This window comes from Penicillium daleae (genome assembly GCF_028827525.1).
Source record: "Penicillium daleae strain IBT 16125 chromosome Unknown utg000007l_segment0_segment0, whole genome shotgun sequence".
Taxonomy (NCBI): Eukaryota; Fungi; Ascomycota; class Eurotiomycetes; order Eurotiales; family Aspergillaceae; genus Penicillium; species Penicillium daleae.
Genome location: NW_026623155.1, coordinates 1,435,660 through 1,453,870, shown reverse-complemented (window position 1 = coordinate 1,453,870; position 18,211 = coordinate 1,435,660). Strand labels below are relative to the sequence as shown.

Here is an 18,211-nt window from a genome sequence, read left to right as displayed (position 1 = left end):
CAGCCTCCGTTGGGGGTGCAGAGGCTGCGCCAGAAAAGTAAACACGCCGGAAAAGACGAAGGGCATAGGGCTAGGAGGATATATAATTAGATTTGGGCTGGATATAGCTGCGCAGAAGGGTACAATGTCATGGCACTGTTTCCCCAATCATAAGAGTTCTAGCAGACATTTATTTCCTCCACATGAATCATAGACGGCTCTTCCTTCGTAGAGCTAATTCTTCTCTTTTCAGGCTCACCATTCTCTCGGTCAACACTGTCCAACAGACGACTTGTAGCGACGGCCACACTACCTCCAGCCTCATCCATCATTCTCTCATATTCTCTCACGTTCTCGCTCACCAGCACCGAGTCAGCACTGAACAATAATGACACAGCCTCGAGCGGCTTCCCCGCAACCTCCGGCAAAAAGAACCATACGAGCGGCATAGAGATGATGTTGCAACATCCAAACACCAGGAAAGTTTTCCATCCCAGTCTGTCGAGCATGATAGGAATGATAAACGTATTTGCTCCACAACCGACCGCCCATCCAAAAATTGTAAAAGCGTAACCCTTGGCACGGATCTCTTGGGGCCAGATTTCCGTCGCATAAATCCAAGATGGCACGATGTTGAACATGGTGAAGCACCAGAGGAAAACGAACACCATTGCTGCCGAGGCCATTCCCAGGCTCGTGCGTTTGGCGGATCCCTCCGGTGAGAGCTCGGCACTGCGGATTAAGGCGGCCTGGATGAAGAGCGCCATGCCTTGGGTTATGAATGAAACTTGGAGAGATTTGATGCGGCCCAAACGGTCAATTACGAGCGCCTAGATGATCATCGCTTCAGCATTGAGGAGGACAAAATCGGAAAAGAAGCCAGATGCATCAACTTACAGCTGCAGCAGTGCCAAAAACCCCAAAGGTATTGACAAGTCCAGCCAACCATGAAGATTTGTACGCATCGAAACCCGCAAGAGCAAACAAGTTGCCGGCGTATGTAGCGATAGCCAAAATACCAGTGAAACAGGTAATTTGTTGAAGAACAAACCCCATCCAAACTCTTCGTCCTAAATGCAATCTGCCGGAGTAACGACCGATAACAAGGTTGAGGAAATTATTTCTTTTGTGATGACTTTCCTGCACAATTGCTTTCAACCGTGCTACCTCGTTCACCAAACCGGCGTCATTGCTTGCAAGGTCTCCTCGGAGTTTGGCGAGAATTTCGACAGCTTCGTCTTCACGGTCATTGGCCATGAGCCAGCGAGGGGAGTCTGGGAGAAGAGTGGTGGAGAGGAGAATCATTATAGACGGCAGTGTCATGAAGACGAGCGGAAAGCGCCATCGGAACTGCTCTCCAGTGTTGCGAACACCGAAGTTGATCCAATACGCTAGGATGATACCGAGGACTATTTTGCCTCTTATCAATCCGACCATTATTCCCCAGGAAAAGTTGTCTGAATGGAAACTTACAGTTTGCAACGAAGACAAGGGCGAAGCTCGCTCCTCGGTTATGTGCCTGGGAGAGCTCTGAGACCCAAGGTGGGATAATCGAGTTAATGAATCCAATACCAAGGCCAGCAACGACGCGTGCAACGATGAACATGTTCGAATTCTGTGAGGCGGCCATCAACGCTCCGCCAGTAGCACAAAGCAAAGATCCAAACCAAACGCCAGGTTTGCGGCCATATTTGTCTGCTACCCAGCCACCAAGGAAGCAGCCGAACATGGCCCCGAAATAGTATACTGCGACAAGGCCACTGTGTGTGGTGAAGAGATGTCAGCGAACATTCTTCTAAGAGAAGAATTCGATTTAAGAAGTCTACGAAAGGGGGATAAACCCTTGTTTCGTCCTGTTAGTGATGATACCATCTGCACCTATGCCAGCCATTGAAATGAAGCCAGGCTGCCCACTGACCGACCCGAGTACACCTGGTTTTGTTGTCAGCAAGCGTTAGCAATAACTAGAAGGTCAGAAATATGATTCTTACCTTGATTGTAACCTTCGAAGATCAAAGCCACGGAGGAAAAGAGATGAAGTATGAAGAGCAACCTTTTCCCCGGGATTCTGCGCCAGATTTGAATGTCCATATTGGATGCCTACGAGAGCTCGTTCCAGGGACCTGACTTTCAACCAAGATTTTGCTTTGAATTGTGAGGTGAACCTTTCGTCCAGAAGGTGAAGTAGAGGTAAACGATGCAATTAGTCCGCTCGGGGGTAGGGGAGAATCTGGGGAAAGCTTTCTTATGGCCTCAAACTCGATTCCCAGTACGACCTGTACGATAGCCTAGACGCACCCTAAAAAAAGTAAAAAATAAAAAAAATAAGACTGCTTCAAACAGCTTGCCGCTTAAACGGTTGAAGGCTTTATCAAAAGCAAGAAGTAGCCGTGGGGGTTTGCAACCCGCAATAAGGATCACGTAGTCACGGAATCGAAACGCCACAATGCTTACGAGACGGTCCGCCGATTCGAGATCGGCTAACCTGGATAGAAAGTATCTCGTTCAATCTTGGTAGTAAGCACACTGGCCAGGCGAACCCAAGTAAATAGATTCATCAGGCAAATAGGGTTTGGGAGAAAGAAGCCATCGAGGCGATATAGGTGGAGTGGTGGATGAAGCTATCTAGGAAACGCATGCAGGGAGATAAGAGCATGGGGGAGTGGTTGTCCGAGGCGACACCCCATTCCTGACAGAAATCACTCAACAAATTACCAGCCTCAATGGACTCTACAATCGGCCCATCACTGTGCCGGTTGGGGTTGTCGCAGAGGAACCAGTCGCCCAGCAAGCAAGCTCATTTCATCCATAGAGGAAACATATTCATCAGTCTATTGAGATTACATACACTTAGATACCCTGATAGGTAGTAGACTGGGAAGATAAACCAGTGTCACGACAGCTTACGTCCACCATAAATAGAATATCATTGACGCTCGTCAACCTGCTGGTCAGTTGAGACAGGAAATACTAAACACACCATGGAACCCGAAAATTATTCTAGCAAAAAGCCTGTGTGACAGGGAAGAATTTATTCTGCCCTGGTGCTCGCGCGTCTCCAGATCTTGACTGGCATGGGGCCAGACTTGATCACCATCGACTCATACATGGTCGGTTCCCACTGAGGGCTCGGGAGAGCGAAATGGTAGCGATGAACCAGGGTCGCAACAATGAGACTCAACTCCATATAAGCCATGTTCCGGCCCACACAAGCTCTTGCACCCAAACTGAACGGCATAAAGCCTTTCTGCAATTTTTCTCCATTCCCCGCTAACCACCGCTCTGGACGAAACTCGAGCGGGTGCTCGAACAATTTGGGATCCCGGTGGATGGTCCACGCTGGTGCACTGACGGTCGTGTTGCCGGGAACCCAAGTGCCGTCGATACTCATGCCTTCTGGGGGGGTGACGCGTGGTAGAGCCACCGCCAGACTTGGGCGAAGGCGCAACGTTTCGTCGATCACGGCCCGAAGGTAGGGCAAGAACTTGATTTTGTCATAAGCAGGCACCGGCCCTTCTTCCTTTTGAAAAGCGGTCTCGAGCTCCTCATACAAGATCTGCATACAACGTGGATGGCGAATGAGATGATGAAAGATGTTTTGCAGGGCGCACGTTGTGGTCTCACTTCCGGCGTTCATAAGCAAGGCGCACTCTTGGATCAGCTCGCCCATTTCCATGTCGGTGGGCATGCCATAGCGAGTGAAGCTCAGGGCCTGGAAGAAATCGGTGCGTTTCTCGCCGTCCGTCTCCGCCGCCATTCGCTTTCGAATTAAATGGACGGTAAAGTCGGTAAAGACTTGTCCATCTCTCCATCCACGATGCCAGGCGAACAGTTTGCGGTTAATGTGGAAAAGGGACGGGCGAGCGTATCCCAAGGTCGAAATGATCTGGAGGTTGGGATAGGTGCCTGCTTCAGGATGTTCCTGATACTTATGGCCGCGGATGGTTTCACATGTGGTCAAGTCGTCGCCTTGGGCAACGAAGCCCAGTTTGATGCCGAATGAGAAATCGGCTGCGAGGTCCAACGTGAGAAGATTAAACCAGCGTCGAGCATCGGTGAGTTCATGCTCGTCGAAAACATTCTGTCCAAGCTTGGGCGGGTCGGTGCAAAGCCGGTCGAATTGGTGAACGAGTTCCAAGATATCACCGTTCACGTTATGCTCTTTCTCCTCAACCGATTTTTGAGAAAAGGCGGCGGCAAAGAGCTTTCTTTTCTTTGCATGTTCCTCTTTATTAATCGAATCGAACAGTTGGCGGTGGATACCTGCCAGAGAGTCGTAGAATTTATCCTTGGAGGTTGCTGTTCCGTGGCCATATATATCCTTGGCTGCTTGCAGGGACGAGAAAGAGAGGGAGTTGGGCCCGATACGAACAATCTTGCCGTGTTTTAGATGCAGAGAGTGAACTGTGTCCGTCCTAGTTCCTGTGTAGTGCTTGAACATGATCCACATGTTTGTCATAGCTGCGAGGAATGGACCGGGATATCGTCTCAGCTTCTTCGAATCTCCAAGGTAACGGTAGATAGGGAATACCAGAAAAGCGAAGAAGCTGCCGGCAAGTACCAGCTGGGACATTAGTACGACCAGTGAACTGAGCATGATTGCAGTTGGATCGGAGGCGCGTTGGAATTGCAGTGGTATGAAAGAATGTCCACAACAAGTGTGAGACACGTGGGGGGTTGTATATATATGGCCTTTATGAATACAAATCTGTAGGACCAAGCGACATGCCAGCGAAACAGTGGTGCGGAATAGTGCGTATAATCACCTCGAGGCGATGGAGATCTGCAGCAGTCCTGGACACTGTTTCCGACGTCGCTGTGCTGTTCTAATGAGTCCACCACACTTTACCCAGTCGCTGAAACTACTTGGATCTTGCCGAGAGAGCCGGACAATATGACAATCATAAGATCTGCGCTATGGCCCGTCAACCTGTTATGGGGCGTGTGCCTAGGTATTTCGTGCCGATCGACTACGAGACGAACCGAGACGAACTGGTCATCCGATATATAATTTAGCCGCTTACGTGTTCGTCTCGAGACAAAGATCCGTTCCACGCAAATCCTGACAGCTACTCACAGGGTCGATATGATAATTAGAAGCTCAGATATATAAGACATAGAAGATATGTTCGTGTCCCCACCAGCATACACAGCAAGAACAGCCACCGACTGTCGGGATCGCCATGGAGCTCAAGGCTGGAACCAGCAGCCTTCCTTTTCCCAGTAGAGTGATTCTGCTTGAATCTCTCCAAATCACCGACATCCTGACTGTGATCCTATTTGTAACGATTTGGGCATGGTTGACCGACGGATTGGGTTTCTGGGCTCCCAAGCCCGACCCTATGCTTTTCCTTCCGGTTCGCGATCGGAGTCGATACAAAATGCTGCCGAAGGAGAACAGGAACATTGCCGAGACAATGAAGGTAAGCGGGGAATGATGCACTGACAGAGGTTATCAGAGGCTAACCATCTGACAGGATTCGGATGTGATGGTTTACTGGGGCTCGCAAAGCGGCCGGGCCGAACGTCTGGCGGCACGTCTCGCGCGAGAATGCACCGCGCGACTTGGTTTGCGTGTAGCAATGGCCGATCTGGACGATCACGATCACGAGCATCTGTCCGTGGTGCCTTCCTCGAAACTGATCGTGTTTGTTGTCTCGACGTTTGGCGAGGGCGACCCGACGGATAATTCGGTCGCTTTCTGTTCGGTGCTCAAAGCGCTGCGTGCTACGGGAAATACGCAACTTCTGACGCATCTGCGATATGCAGCCTTTGGATTGGGCAATCGGAATTATAGGCATTACAACAAGATCGTGGATCTGGTTGACACGACGTTGCAGGAGCTCGGAGCTAGACGAGTAGGCACGGTAGGCAAAGCGGACGAGGCCAAGGGGGCGACGGCTACCGATGAGGACTTTCTAGAATGGAGTAATTCGATGCTCGAGAGTTTAGGCGAGATGTTTGGCGTTGAAAAGAGACCTATGGTGTACTCACCGGAATGGGACGTCGTGGCTGCAGATCCAAAGACAGAAGTGATCCTGGCTAGAGAAGCACAGTCAAATATCAATTTCCCGGCGGCAATGGTCGCTGCGAGAGTCCTTACCAATGGCCTGGACCGAAGATGCTTTCACCTCGAATTCGATCTTTCCAGCAACCGCTCGATGAAATACCAGACGGGAGATCATCTACTGGTATGGCCGCACAATTCAGTCTCCGATGTTCGGGGTCTCTGCCGTTTCTTGGGACTGGGTGAAATGGAGCGCATGCAACCTGTCGAGATCAAATCTCGACTTCAAGGAGGTAACTACTCGACTGCCTTCCCATCTCCAACGACAAAGGAAAAGGTCTTACGGCACTACCTGGATATATCTGGGCCGGTATCCCGAGATGTATTGCGACAGTTGGCTGCGTTCAGTCCCACGCCAGCAGCCGGAGAATATATCCTCGCTCTGGCAAAGGACAAAGCAAAGTTCCACACAACTGTATCCTTGGGGCATCTTTCACTTGCCAATGTCATGCAACTCGCAGCTGGCGACCAGGTCTGGAACCAACTACCGTTCACCTTTCTTCTCGAGTGTTTGCGGAAGCTCCAGCCCCGTTACTACTCGATTGCATCGTCACCATCCGTGTCGCCATTTCAGCCTGCCATAACACTGGCAATTACAAGAAAAGCCTTGTGCGCCTCGTCTTGCGGCGCTCACCTCCGGCGTTCTCACTTCCACGGTGTTGCTTCCAACTATCTGCTTGCAGTCAAACGAAGCCAGAAGAGCAACGGCAACAGCAACAGCCAGCAACCGCTCGACGAAGGACCAGATTACGGCATTATCAACAACCAGGTTCTCGTCCAGATCCGGCGATCGACCTTCAAGCTTCCAGCCAACCCGCAACGGCCCATCGTCATGATTGCTGCTGGCACCGGTGTAGCCCCGTTCCGGGCGTTTGTTCAAGAACGAATGGCGATGGCAGCGCGCGGGCTTCCTGTCGGGGGAAGCCTGCTTCTGTTCGGGTGTCGATCTCCAACGGAAGACTACCTCTATAAACATGAGTGGAGAGACCATGTTGCGACGTTGCCCGGATTCGAGGTCATCAATGCATTTTCAAGATACGGCGAAAAGAAAGTGTACGTCCAAGATAAGCTACTAGAGGTAAAGGACAGAATTGCCGGATTGTTGGAGGAAGACGCTGCTGTTTATATTTGCGGGAGTGCAGATATGGCCAGAGAGGTTCGACGGGCGTTGATGAAAGTTGTTATGGAGATGCGGAATTGGACTGAAGAGGAGGCGGAACGGTATGTCATGGAAGACATGAAAAAAGCAAAGCGCCTACAGGAAGACATTTGGTCGGGTTAGTCAAATTTGCAAGTGAAGTTTGATGGAATTGAAGGATGCAACGATAGATTGATTCGTGAGATCTAGAGAAGAAGACTATCTACAGGATGTCGGGAGGATAGAGTCCACATTGTATGTACATCCACAACATCGAACTGACTCGAAACGAACTATAAAAAGAGCAATTATAAATTACCATACTTTTCACCATCATTCATCCGCCCAGTCAACATTCCAATCGGCTTTCAGCGCATTTACGATCCATCTGCAAGTGCGTGAGCATAGTTCAGTAGTCAGGATCCCTAGATACGACTCACGTCGTCGGCCAACCCTCGTCTCTCTCCGCGATTCTCAGAATCTGGACTAGCAGCTTCCTCTCTTCGTCAACACTGATAAAGGAGGAGACTAGACTCGCGGTGTCACAGTTAGACAGTTTATGACAGCTACTCAGTCCTTTCTCACAAAACTCACAAGCAAAGATAGTATGACAGAGGGTGAAGATGGTCGCAATATTGGCTGGATTTGTAAGACAGATTCCGCAAAGGGTCCTTCCATGCAATAGAACTTTACTCTGCGAAACGGCGACTTTAGCCTATGCATCAATCTAGTTCAGTTATATCTTTCTCTAACGAACCTCTAGCTTTTCTCGAGCTCTCATAAAACCAAACTCTCCGATGGAGATTCTGCGCGTTTGGGGATTATACACGTCTAACAGGATCCTCGCGGCCAAGGACTGCGTGGTAGCCATAGCTGATCGATAGATTAGGTGGTGACATGCTTAGTAGATCCGTCGTACATACCATGCCATTCGCTTCCAAACGTAATCTCTGGGAACCATCTCCCTTGGTTCGGGTTCCTTTCGTTGTACGCCACGGGAAGGAAGCTCTTGGGTTTATTGACTTCCCACGTCTCCACTGTCTGGAGTAACAAATTCCAGGCTTGCCCTTCCTTTAGCATCGTCATACCGCGCGACGTCGTGCCGAAGCAGAAATCCACAACTTGTGCTAATATCCACGTTATCCAGTGGCACCATTCCGACTCTTCTTCGACCGTCGCCATCACTCCCGGCGTAGGTGTCGACAAGTTCACTTCGATTTTGTAGCTAGAGATGTCGAACTGCAGTGGTTGTCGGTGCAGGCACGCCGGATAGACGGATTGTCGAAAGCAGCACCAGAAGGAAGCCCACTTGAGACCGGAGCCGGAGGCAGTCCACGGATTGCGGATCGTGGAGGTGACCAGGGCCGATACTCCACTGAGATGATGTTCGTAGTCTTTGCCGTTGTCCGAAACTATGCAAGAATCAGGTATACTGGAAAGGATCAGACTATTTCAGATGGACGTACTATTAAGGTGCTCATACAGTCTCAGAAGGACCAACGCAGCCAGCAACGTATCGTCGGCGGTAACATTCGGTTCGTTCAGCGCGGGAATCAGCAGCTCAATGCACCGTTTGTGGTAATCGTCTGCGGTGGAGGAATCATAACTTCCTATGCAGCTGAGATGGCGCGCTGCGAAAGCCGAGACAGCCTTGGATAGGATCGGGGAGCAACGTGCTAGATGGGGCACCGTAATACTGAAATGTCGATCCGCGTCCGAGTATCGCACCTAGATCGAAACCGAAATAAGCGAGGAATAAACATCTTCTGCAACAGGGTTTACGCACCCATTTCGCAAGGTGACACGCGTAGTGCTGGATCAAGAATTCCTCCTCAGCAGACACGGTAAACTGGGCTACGGAGCCACAACCGTCGGGCGAATCCGCTCGGATGTCGGTATGGTTCAGATGAAGCTGAATGCCCTGTAAAGTCTGAACTTCAAAGGCCCCACTAGCGGTGGATGGTGCCGTATCTGAGTCAGCCGTGGTCACAGTTGCTCCGGGGAGGGAAGACTGAGGGATCGGCGATGGAGTAGATGTAGTAAGTGACCGAATCGATATCCCTCGAGAACCGGAAGTAGTCGGACTGCTAAGTGAGCTGGTCACTGGTGACAATGCAATATTGTCAGGCACAGGATTGAACACGTTCTGGGATGTTGTGGCTCTTCTCCGTTGCGGGCGAGGGCGTTGGGCTTCCGCGTCGCCTGGTCGCACGCACTTCCTGCCTCCAATGCGACATTTCCAGCACACGGGTTTTTCTTCGTCACCTAGAGAGGTTCAGCTGGTCGTAACCCCAAACAAAGGCTACTCTACTTCTGACATTTCACGTGGCGTTGACGACACGAATAGCTGGTTCGACTCGACCTGTCAGCACTGCTGCCGGGGGCCATCGGAAGACTCGGGGAATGCATACCACCCTGTTCTTGATCGCAGTTGATTTTGAGCCATCCATGCTAGGCTTGTCTCGAGAGATGTCTCCGAGACGAGTTGACGAGAGTATTGGGATCAGAACCGAGGTGGTGGGTAGGACGCAACTTATGCGCAAAGCGGGGCTAACACAATGCGGGGAAACTGGGGAAACGAGGGGGGATGACAGTAAGCTTTTTCCCTTCGTGACGAGGTCGTGACGAGCCAAACGGGGAAATTCCATGCGGATCCTTCTGTCGCTGTCAACAGATCATACAGTTTCGCTTCGATGTCTAACCCCCGCCCCGATTCCACATTATTTACATATTAAACACGGGGATATGCTCATGGCAGTCTGGTCAGGACAGACAGGTCGAGGCACAATACAGGATAGCAACCACCAGGAAAGAAAGGGGGATAACCAAACACTCACCGGAGGGCAGCGTGGTCCACTGGAGGTAGCAAAATCAAAGACAAAAGCAAAGACCCGGCTAAGAAGATCGCTTCATCGCCCAGAATCCTATCTTTCCATAAGAAATCACTACCCGTGTGTGTAACGCGTAGAAAATGTGAAGAGAGAACGAATTGATTGACTTGAAAGAGTGACTGGACAAAAGATGGCCGAACTGCTTCCTTCTTCGTGAGATGGGTGATGATGAATATAATGAATGAGCGTGAACTCTCCCCCTTGCTCTCCCACAAACCAAATAGAAGACATACGCTTGTTGAGACTTATAGCTATCCCAGGACCAGGGAGAGAGCGAGTTTGACGATCGTCCACTGAGAGCTTTGAATTATGGCCTTGCCTAGAGAAGGCTAGGATCTGTAAGAAAGAGCCTCTATGGATCAGCGATTTTGAGCACAATTCTTCCAGAGATATCGCCCTTCTCCATTTCCTCATATACTGTTGGCAGCTCTTTGAATTGCCGAACCTTGATCTCCGGTTTCACTATCCCTCGCTTTACAATATCAACAGCCTCCATACATTCTTTCAATGATCCAACCAGGTTTCCAGTGATCTTCAAGCCCCTAATGACAATGGTCGCAATCGCTGTTTCCAGACAAGGACGACCTGGGGGATTCCCACACAACTTAGAGTACCTTCAATCCGTAGCATTTCACACGCGTGGGTGAAAGCCTTTGCGCTTCCTGCAGTCACTACAACAGCGTGAGCCCCAAGACCGGTAATGTCGTGGACACGTTTGATCGGATCTTCTTTGGTGAAGTCGATGAATTCTTCGGCTCCGAGACCCAGCACAAAATCTCGCTTGCCTGGCCCATCCACACCAATTACCAAGGCCCCCTGTGCCCGGGCGTATTGAACTAGCAGACCTACTTTTAGCTATATCGGTTAACAAACAACGTTCTCGACTCACCCGCCAGATGACCCAGGCCTCCACCAGCTCCCACCACAACCAGCCAGTTTCCAGCCCTCACGTTAGCGTTAAGAACAGCCTGAAAAGATCATATCAATATCAAGTTGTGACAAGTTATCACTGGGTTCCTTCACCTTATACGCCGTCACCCCAGCACACAGCACCGGTCCGACCACACTTGGATCAACATCATTGGGCAGAATCGTCAGGTAGTCTGCGTCCAGTGCAATATACTCCTGAAAACTTCCATCCTCATGATGCAGGTGGTTTGTGCTCCTCAAGCAATACTGCTCCATTCCGGCAAGGCAGAACTCACATTGCCGGCAAATACGACTTGCGAAGCGGATGCCAACAAGATTCCCAACCTTGATATCTGATCCACAGCCGGGACCTAGAGCGATGATACGTCCGACTCCCTCATGGCCACCAACATGAGGGAGCTTGATCTGGGTGATGGGATTGCCGTCTGCACCAGCTGCGGTTCCGGCCTTAGTATGAAGATCTGTTTATTGACGTTATTATCCTTCTCTGAAACAAGACGCTTTCATGCCAGTTTCATGCCAGCTTCAGACATCGTACTCACCGCTCTGGCACACTCCAGAATAGAGAACCTTGGCTAGCACTTCATTGTGACCAGGTACAGGGACGGGATAATCGTCTTGGAACTCAACGGCGCCGCCGAGCTCGCGAACGAGCGCTACAGTTTGCGTCTTTGGGATTGATCCCGAGCTCATGGCTTCTACCTGTTCCTTTCGGTGACGAGTCAGGTTGTAACGATGCAAAAATTTGGTCGGGGGTGCTGGCTGCCTGAAATACGTCAGAGGGAAGGGCGACTAGATTCCGGGCCTGAAAACGCCAACAGGGCTCATTCGCTCGGAGCTTTAAGAGTTTGGGTGGCATCGTTATGTGAGAAATTGGAATCGTCCGCACGCGTACGGGATTTGACCTTGCCCCCACGTTTACTTCCTGGAACTCAATCAAGCATGTCCAAGCCGTTTTGCCGTTTGATTACCCCGAGTATCGGGATTTGGTTCGCGAAATGGGTGGAGTCGACGTGGAACGTTATTTGTCCAAAGGAAGGCCCTCTGGATCGGTCTGGACCCTGCAATCTGGGGGAGTGCGGGTAGCCTCCCCCACATTTTTTTGGAATGCAATGCCTAGGCTATAGTAAGGCCAGTCTTGCTGACCTTCCATTGATTTCGTTGTTTTCATATCCCGGCCAAAGAAACGGTAACGGATGGTTCGCGACTTTGCTACGAGGCAGTGCCTTCGGAGTGGATTCCAGCCAATTCAGAGCAAAACCCAATTCTACTCACTCCGTCCATGTCACTTTCCACCAGAGACCCAGTAATTTAGGATATAGTCTTGTGGTCTATGGTGGGATTCTGGCTAGATAGAGTTGGGATCACAAATTGCATGGATATCTTCGTCGGCGGACGGAACGATGGGATACTATCTCGAGCTGACTGTTCTTGCTTTGTAGACCACGCTGCGTAGTGTTTCACAAAATCATATTCGACTATCTATGCTCACAGATCTTGATAATCAGTCCTTATAAGGCACCACAATCATCTTGCGTACAGGGTTTATCCTTTTCTCCAGCGGGTAATCACCCCAGAAGTCTTGAACATGTCTCAGTATCTTATGATACCTCAGCCCATCCCCCGGCTGCGTATGGCCTGTAATTCCCATCCTGTCTGATTCGGCTCTTTTAGGAGGCATCAAAGCTCTGCCAAGAATCAGTTCGAGGCCCTTGAGCGAGAAGTCTGTCGCCTCCCTGGCGCTGCATGGAACGCCCAATTCATCCAGAAACGCAACTTTTGTTCTTGGGAGTTTCTCGCGAAGGTAATCAATAATGGCAGGGTTAAATGAACCGCCACCGCCGAGGTAGATCTCATCGACTCCTTCCTTGGGACCCCAGCGCTCGTACGCCTCTACAAGCGCTTGGGCCGTGATACGAGTGATGGTCGCGACGCAGTCTTCGGGAGTTGCGCCTTCAGCCATCATCCGTTCACAGAGTTCCTGGCTCCAGTTCTCTCCGAAAGTTTCGCGGCCAGTTGTCTTGGGAATATCATGGACAAAGTACGGGCCTTTGAGGGTTTCATCGACGATTGCTTGGTTCACGCGGCCGGCTCTGGCCATCGCTCCATCTTTGTCGTACTGGCGCTTGCCCTGGGTGAAATAGCGAACCGCACTGAAAGAAAATCAGTAAGCCTTCTGTGTCAAACAATATTGCTGCTCGACACAGCAATGGGCCGTTGACGATATACTCACCCATCAATAAAAACGTTGCCCGGGCCTACGTCAAAATCATACGCTTCATCCGGCGCGTTCTTGGGGCAAAATGTGATATTTGCAATACCACCAATATTCTGAACTGCTCGATTCAACGTGGGATGCGATGCGACCAGGGAATCAAAGGCCGAGAAGAACGGGCAACCTTGGCGGCCAAGAGCCATGTCGGAAACGCGGAAGTTGGACATGGTAGTAACGCCAGTGCGGGCAGCGATGATGGATATCTCGGACATGTCCAGATGAGCGCGAATCTGATTGCCTTCAAAGAGTTCTGGAAGAGGAAGATGCCAGATTGTTTGGCCCTGGCCGGCGATGATATCAACGTCTTCTTCAAGACTAAAACCTTCTCGCTCAGCGAACTGTCGGATTGCTTTGGCGGCGAATTCGCCGAGCTATATATGCTCATTAGTTTTCTGGTTTAAAAATGTACGGACAGTCACATATTACCTGGATATTAACCATTGATATCTCTTCGGGGGTCGTTTTATTGTATCTGATCATTCGCATGACCGTTTCTGTCGTTACCCTGAGCCTCAGAACCTATGTCTGCGCAAAGTGATATGGGCGCACCTTTCAGAGCTCCGTCAAACTCAACGTCCCCATGATTCAAAATCTCTATCTTCAAAGGTGCTTCTGGGTGCTCTTGCGTCCAATGGATACGGGCAATGTCAATTCCATCCATCGACGTCCCTGTTCCAATGTTCCGCGTTCAGTTGCGTTCAAGAACTTTGTCGTTAAGGTCGGTACTTTTCGAGTATTCATGCATACCTTGATTGGTCCCGATGATTCTCAGACTCAATGGTTTCCCGTTCCATTTGTTGCCATTGCTTTGGGTACCAACAGTCTCGTTGGTTGCTGTCTGGGCGACCGTCATCGTGGAAGTAATAATATCGCTTTACTCGCGAGCATATGCAAGAAGATAGACGAAGGGAAGTTCAGCCTGCATGGTCAGTTTGGACCTTTAAATGTTGGATCTGCATCCCCGGATTCTCGTCCGGATTTTCGGTGGAATAAAGACGGGTCCACTCAACTCGGGCCCATGACCACTCCACGCGTGGGGGTGTCTGAACTAATGAGTAGGTTAGAATGACTAGAACGCACCTTTCATTGCCCTTGGGCGGAAACATAAGCAAAGTATGCCTTTTCACCGGGGCCCTTTTAGCGCCCCGCTTGGGATCCCCGGAATACTACAAATACAATTACGTAGAGTGTCTACGTCTCAACAGCAGAACCGGCCTTTGCTAGGCCGGCAATAGTTATTCCCAGTCGCCTTGCCGCTATGGCGCATAAGTCATAACCCTATATTTTGGCCTGAGCGCCTCGAGACGATCACGTGGTCGGCAGCCGAGAGAAGTGATCAGCTATGACAGCTACAACCGTGCGCGAGTCTATTTCCAAACCCCATGTGCCGACAGCGAGACGAGCAGAACCAGGGTACCGGGCCATGCGCAAGCGGGGCCAATAAGTGTTTATCCTTCGCGCTAGCAGAAGCCGAGAAGAGGACAGGATCCAAGAGTCACTTTTGGTGGGAACGTACGGCGGACTATTGTATAAAGGAACACATCGTATTTTTACAATGATTACATCTCACCACACCCACCCACCTGTGGTCGCACGCACTGTACTACCATATAGTAGTACTAATACTAAATCACTACAGTAGGGATGTCGAATCGCCATATAGTATTGATATCGCATACCATATAGGATCGAATACCATATAGTATCAATATCGAATCGCCATATAGTAGGGATATCGAATACTATATAGTAAGGATATCGCGTACCATATAATATCAATATTAAATGTTATATAGGTAGTATTAATATCAAATTATTATTTTTTGGTATTAATAGTCTGCCGTAAGATAGGCATCTCCGCTTCTCTGAAATCAGTTTGAAAATCAGGGGTAGATGACCCCACGACCACCACCAACGACTTTGTTCCACTCCTACTTATATTGGTCTCTTTCATCATCTTGGTGCTTATTCTCCCCAATCCGCACCCCAGTCAACATGACGCGCAAGTTCTGGGAGCGCATGAGCGGCGCTCAACTCATCTTCATGGTCAACTTTATCGTGGCCTGGGGCATTTTCTTCGAAGGGTGGAATCAGGGAAGCATGGGATTTGTTAACAGCACCCCGACATCCAAGTAAAAATGGGCCTCGGTCCCGGCGATGGCACTGTCAATAACCCAACCACAGAGGGTAGCATCGTCGCTATTTATTACCTCGGTGCCACTATTGGCGGTCTTCGGGGCGGCCACGTTGCCGACCAGTATGGCCGTGTTAAAGCGGTGATATTAGGGGTGCTATTTGTCCTTCTTAGTGGATCGCTAATAGTTAGTGATGATTAGATTTCACTAAATATATGCGACGCATACTGACACGTAATAGGCCGTAGCCGAAAACATCGCCTAGATGTGCTATTCCCGCGTTATCGCTAGGTTTAGCGTCGGTTTTTTTATCTGTATTATTTCCATCTAGTCCTCGGAGATCACTTCGGCTCGCCGCCGCGGGTCGCACTTCTCCCTGCTCTAGTTCGACAACTTCCTCGGTATCTTTAGCGCTTACTAGGTCGGATATAGGCTATCGTTTATCAATAGCGGCGATTCTACACTCCAGTGGCGCTTGCCCCTCGCTTTGCAGGTCGTTGCGCCCGCCGTTATGGTCCCCGCCATCTGGGTGATGCCTGAGTCGCCGCGGTGGCTGATATGCTTTATCAACTCTCTCATGATACGCTGTGATTGTTAAATATCTTGAATTACATACAGGTTGGTAGGCACGAGATAGTGCAATGTATTCGATATCCATGAAAGTAACCTATATCCGAAATGGGGGTGAATATTAACAATGACCATCATGAAATGCTATCACAGCGTATCTCCCATTTCGGACCCAGGCACCGCTTAGAGCTTCGGCATTCAAGGCGTCCACCTTGCCTTGACTCTCTACACCAACGCAGGTGTCGGACTTGTTCGTGCGAAGAGCGAGGATCTTCATCCTGCTCTTCCCCAAGGGACCAAGCGCCTCCCGGAAGGACGTAGTGTAGGGCCACAGCCCATCCTTGGTTAGTTTACGGTAGTTCAGATCGCCCTTGAATATGACGAGGTAGCTGGACTGAAGGTGATCAAAAAGAGCCGGTGCTCTGATCGGCATCTCATGGAAGGAGTAGGGGGTTGTCCAGAATGGGTCACTCGTTATGCTAATGGCGCCAGACTCAAAGAACTTGCGTAGTCGCGGAACCAGTCGATCGAGGTACTCGCGGTCAGGGAAGCATTTGGCTGATTCAAGATGCTCAAAAAGTGAGTCCACGTCAGTCGGAACGACATCACTAACGAACCAGGGGAACTGTTTTATATGTAATTGCATCGAAGTTGCAATCTGACAATCCAAGAGATAAGCCGCGTAGATCAAGTCCGTGAAGAGCTCGAACCCAGCATTGTCCAACACCATATCGACATGACGATCTACCGGCGATGGAGTACACTGGAGGTACGTCCAGACGGCATCAGTATCATTATCCACGATATTCTTCTGGCTCTTCTGGATGGCGTCCTGTCCCTGGAGATCCTGCATATCTTCCATGCTTAAATGGCTTAGTAGCGACAAATCAGTTGCGTTGCCCCACAGTGCAATTTCGGTCATTTCGATGAACAGCAACCGCCGCGCCTCCTCGCTACCGTGGCTCGCAAGATCCGACTCTGCTACGACTTGCATGTACCGGCTGGCGAGCTCTTCCACGGCGACTCGTGACTTGACAAAAGTTGAGTCCTTTTGACGCTTGAATACGTCATAGCCCTGCCATTTTTTGGATGTGTTGAAGACGGTCTGGATGCGCCTGCTTCAATCAGCCTGTGACTTTGAAGCTCCGAATAATGGTAGTACGTACCTGTACAAATAACACTCTGCGAATAGCCACAGGCAATCCAACCAACTGCAATTTCCAATCGCGTTGAGCTGCTTGTTAAAATCACCAATGCCAGGTGCTCCATCTTCTCGTAAAGGTCTATTGGCAGTTAGCGTACGCTCATTGACAGCAGTTTGGGACTAGACCGACTTCAAAGGCTCATTCCGTTCGATCTCATGCATGATCTCCTGCAGCGCAATCCTCATGGTAGCCCACTCGGCCCGCTTGTCCTTGTCGGAAGAGGCTGCGGTCTCGTCAACATCGTCAACGGTTCCTTCAACAATCTTGGGCCACCTGTTGACGGCCGTCTGTTGAGCCATCGACCCTTGGTCGGAGGTCCATACGGCGCGGATTTCTTCAGTTGGGGAAGGCATGATAAATAAATGGTTTATGAACCTTTGAAATGTATTAAGGTACGTTGAGATCGCTGTGACCTCTTGACTACATTCCACCGCGGAAAGGAGCCTTAAATCATCGTCTGAACCAAATACTCAAGCAACATTGAGGTATGTGGACCGCTGTTTGGCCGTCCTTAACTCCGGAGTCCTGGCGCCCGGCGAGAAAAAGACTCGGGTAAGAAATAGTGTATCTCTCCCCCGCAGTAGAGAGGTTTTAAGCCCCGCCTTGATTTACTTACTCCGCACGGCCCAAATTCCCATAGAGCAAGCATGATTTGTAACAATGTCAGGACAGGGCATGAGCGCATCTTGCCTTTGTTGCAGAGGTGTTGACATTCCGAGTCTTCTTGTTTATTCGACACTGGATCGCCGAAATTAGCCTGGCAGGTCTGAGTCTGACCGTCCGAGCAAGCGCGTTAGCGTGGGGGTTTAGGGTTTAGATGCTTCACTGGCAGCTTTCCATAAGAGTGGAATTCTAGGTGCAGCACCAGCTCTCATTAAGCTTTCCGCACCTTGAGCCCTTCTTTCACCATGTCGACATTTAGGAAAGGCGACAGTGATGTGTTATATCATCAGCACTCAGCCAAAAAAGGGTGTCAAGACAACCATCTCTAGCTAGTGGGAGATGATAGTTAGTGGTAGCA

The 18,211-nt window shown here is 50.2% G+C and overlaps 8 protein-coding genes across 8 annotated transcripts; 2 read left to right on the top strand and 6 right to left on the bottom strand.

Moving 5' to 3' along the window:
- Positions 1 to 158: 158 nt before the first annotated feature.
- Positions 159 to 1,708, bottom strand: N7458_007685 (uncharacterized protein; the record flags this gene model as incomplete). The annotated part of the gene is made up of 3 exons (XM_056911067.1): positions 159 to 809; positions 877 to 1,388; positions 1,453 to 1,708. The coding sequence occupies 3 exons, from the start codon at positions 1,706 to 1,708 to the stop codon at positions 159 to 161; spliced, it is 1,419 nt and encodes a 472-aa protein (XP_056763893.1).
- Positions 1,709 to 3,010: 1,302 nt separating this feature from the next.
- Positions 3,011 to 4,576, bottom strand: N7458_007684 (cytochrome P450; the record flags this gene model as incomplete). The annotated part of the gene is made up of 1 exon (XM_056911066.1): positions 3,011 to 4,576. One exon carries the CDS (start codon positions 4,574 to 4,576, stop codon positions 3,011 to 3,013), a length of 1,566 nt encoding a protein of 521 aa, XP_056763892.1.
- Positions 4,577 to 5,162: 586 nt separating this feature from the next.
- N7458_007683 (NADPH cytochrome P450 oxidoreductase family protein) lies at positions 5,163 to 7,328 on the top strand (the record flags this gene model as incomplete). The annotated part of the gene is made up of 2 exons (XM_056911065.1): positions 5,163 to 5,402; positions 5,457 to 7,328. The coding sequence occupies 2 exons, from the start codon at positions 5,163 to 5,165 to the stop codon at positions 7,326 to 7,328; spliced, it is 2,112 nt and encodes a 703-aa protein (XP_056763891.1).
- A 189-nt stretch (positions 7,329 to 7,517) lies between these two features.
- On the bottom strand, positions 7,518 to 9,634 carry N7458_007682 (uncharacterized protein; the record flags this gene model as incomplete). Its single annotated transcript, XM_056911064.1, has 9 exons — positions 7,518 to 7,572; positions 7,625 to 7,712; positions 7,779 to 7,899; positions 7,942 to 8,057; positions 8,108 to 8,596; positions 8,651 to 8,912; positions 8,971 to 9,268; positions 9,316 to 9,449; positions 9,596 to 9,634. 9 exons carry the CDS (start codon positions 9,632 to 9,634, stop codon positions 7,518 to 7,520), a joined length of 1,602 nt encoding a protein of 533 aa, XP_056763890.1.
- A 793-nt stretch (positions 9,635 to 10,427) lies between these two features.
- N7458_007681 (zinc-dependent alcohol dehydrogenase) lies at positions 10,428 to 11,698 on the bottom strand (the record flags this gene model as incomplete). Its single annotated transcript, XM_056911063.1, has 5 exons — positions 10,428 to 10,639; positions 10,690 to 10,911; positions 10,965 to 11,043; positions 11,099 to 11,466; positions 11,548 to 11,698. The coding sequence occupies 5 exons, from the start codon at positions 11,696 to 11,698 to the stop codon at positions 10,428 to 10,430; spliced, it is 1,032 nt and encodes a 343-aa protein (XP_056763889.1).
- Positions 11,699 to 12,509: 811 nt separating this feature from the next.
- On the bottom strand, positions 12,510 to 14,133 carry N7458_007680 (uncharacterized protein; the record flags this gene model as incomplete). Its single annotated transcript, XM_056911062.1, has 5 exons — positions 12,510 to 13,158; positions 13,239 to 13,651; positions 13,707 to 13,774; positions 13,830 to 13,949; positions 14,028 to 14,133. 5 exons carry the CDS (start codon positions 14,131 to 14,133, stop codon positions 12,510 to 12,512), a joined length of 1,356 nt encoding a protein of 451 aa, XP_056763888.1.
- Positions 14,134 to 15,275: 1,142 nt separating this feature from the next.
- On the top strand, positions 15,276 to 15,680 carry N7458_007679 (uncharacterized protein; the record flags this gene model as incomplete). The annotated part of the gene is made up of 3 exons (XM_056911061.1): positions 15,276 to 15,412; positions 15,472 to 15,601; positions 15,657 to 15,680. The coding sequence occupies 3 exons, from the start codon at positions 15,276 to 15,278 to the stop codon at positions 15,678 to 15,680; spliced, it is 291 nt and encodes a 96-aa protein (XP_056763887.1).
- A 426-nt stretch (positions 15,681 to 16,106) lies between these two features.
- N7458_007678 (damage-control phosphatase ARMT1 family protein) lies at positions 16,107 to 17,543 on the bottom strand (the record flags this gene model as incomplete). The annotated part of the gene is made up of 3 exons (XM_056911060.1): positions 16,107 to 17,100; positions 17,152 to 17,268; positions 17,320 to 17,543. 3 exons carry the CDS (start codon positions 17,541 to 17,543, stop codon positions 16,107 to 16,109), a joined length of 1,335 nt encoding a protein of 444 aa, XP_056763886.1.
- Between the last annotated feature and the right edge of the window lie 668 nt (positions 17,544 to 18,211).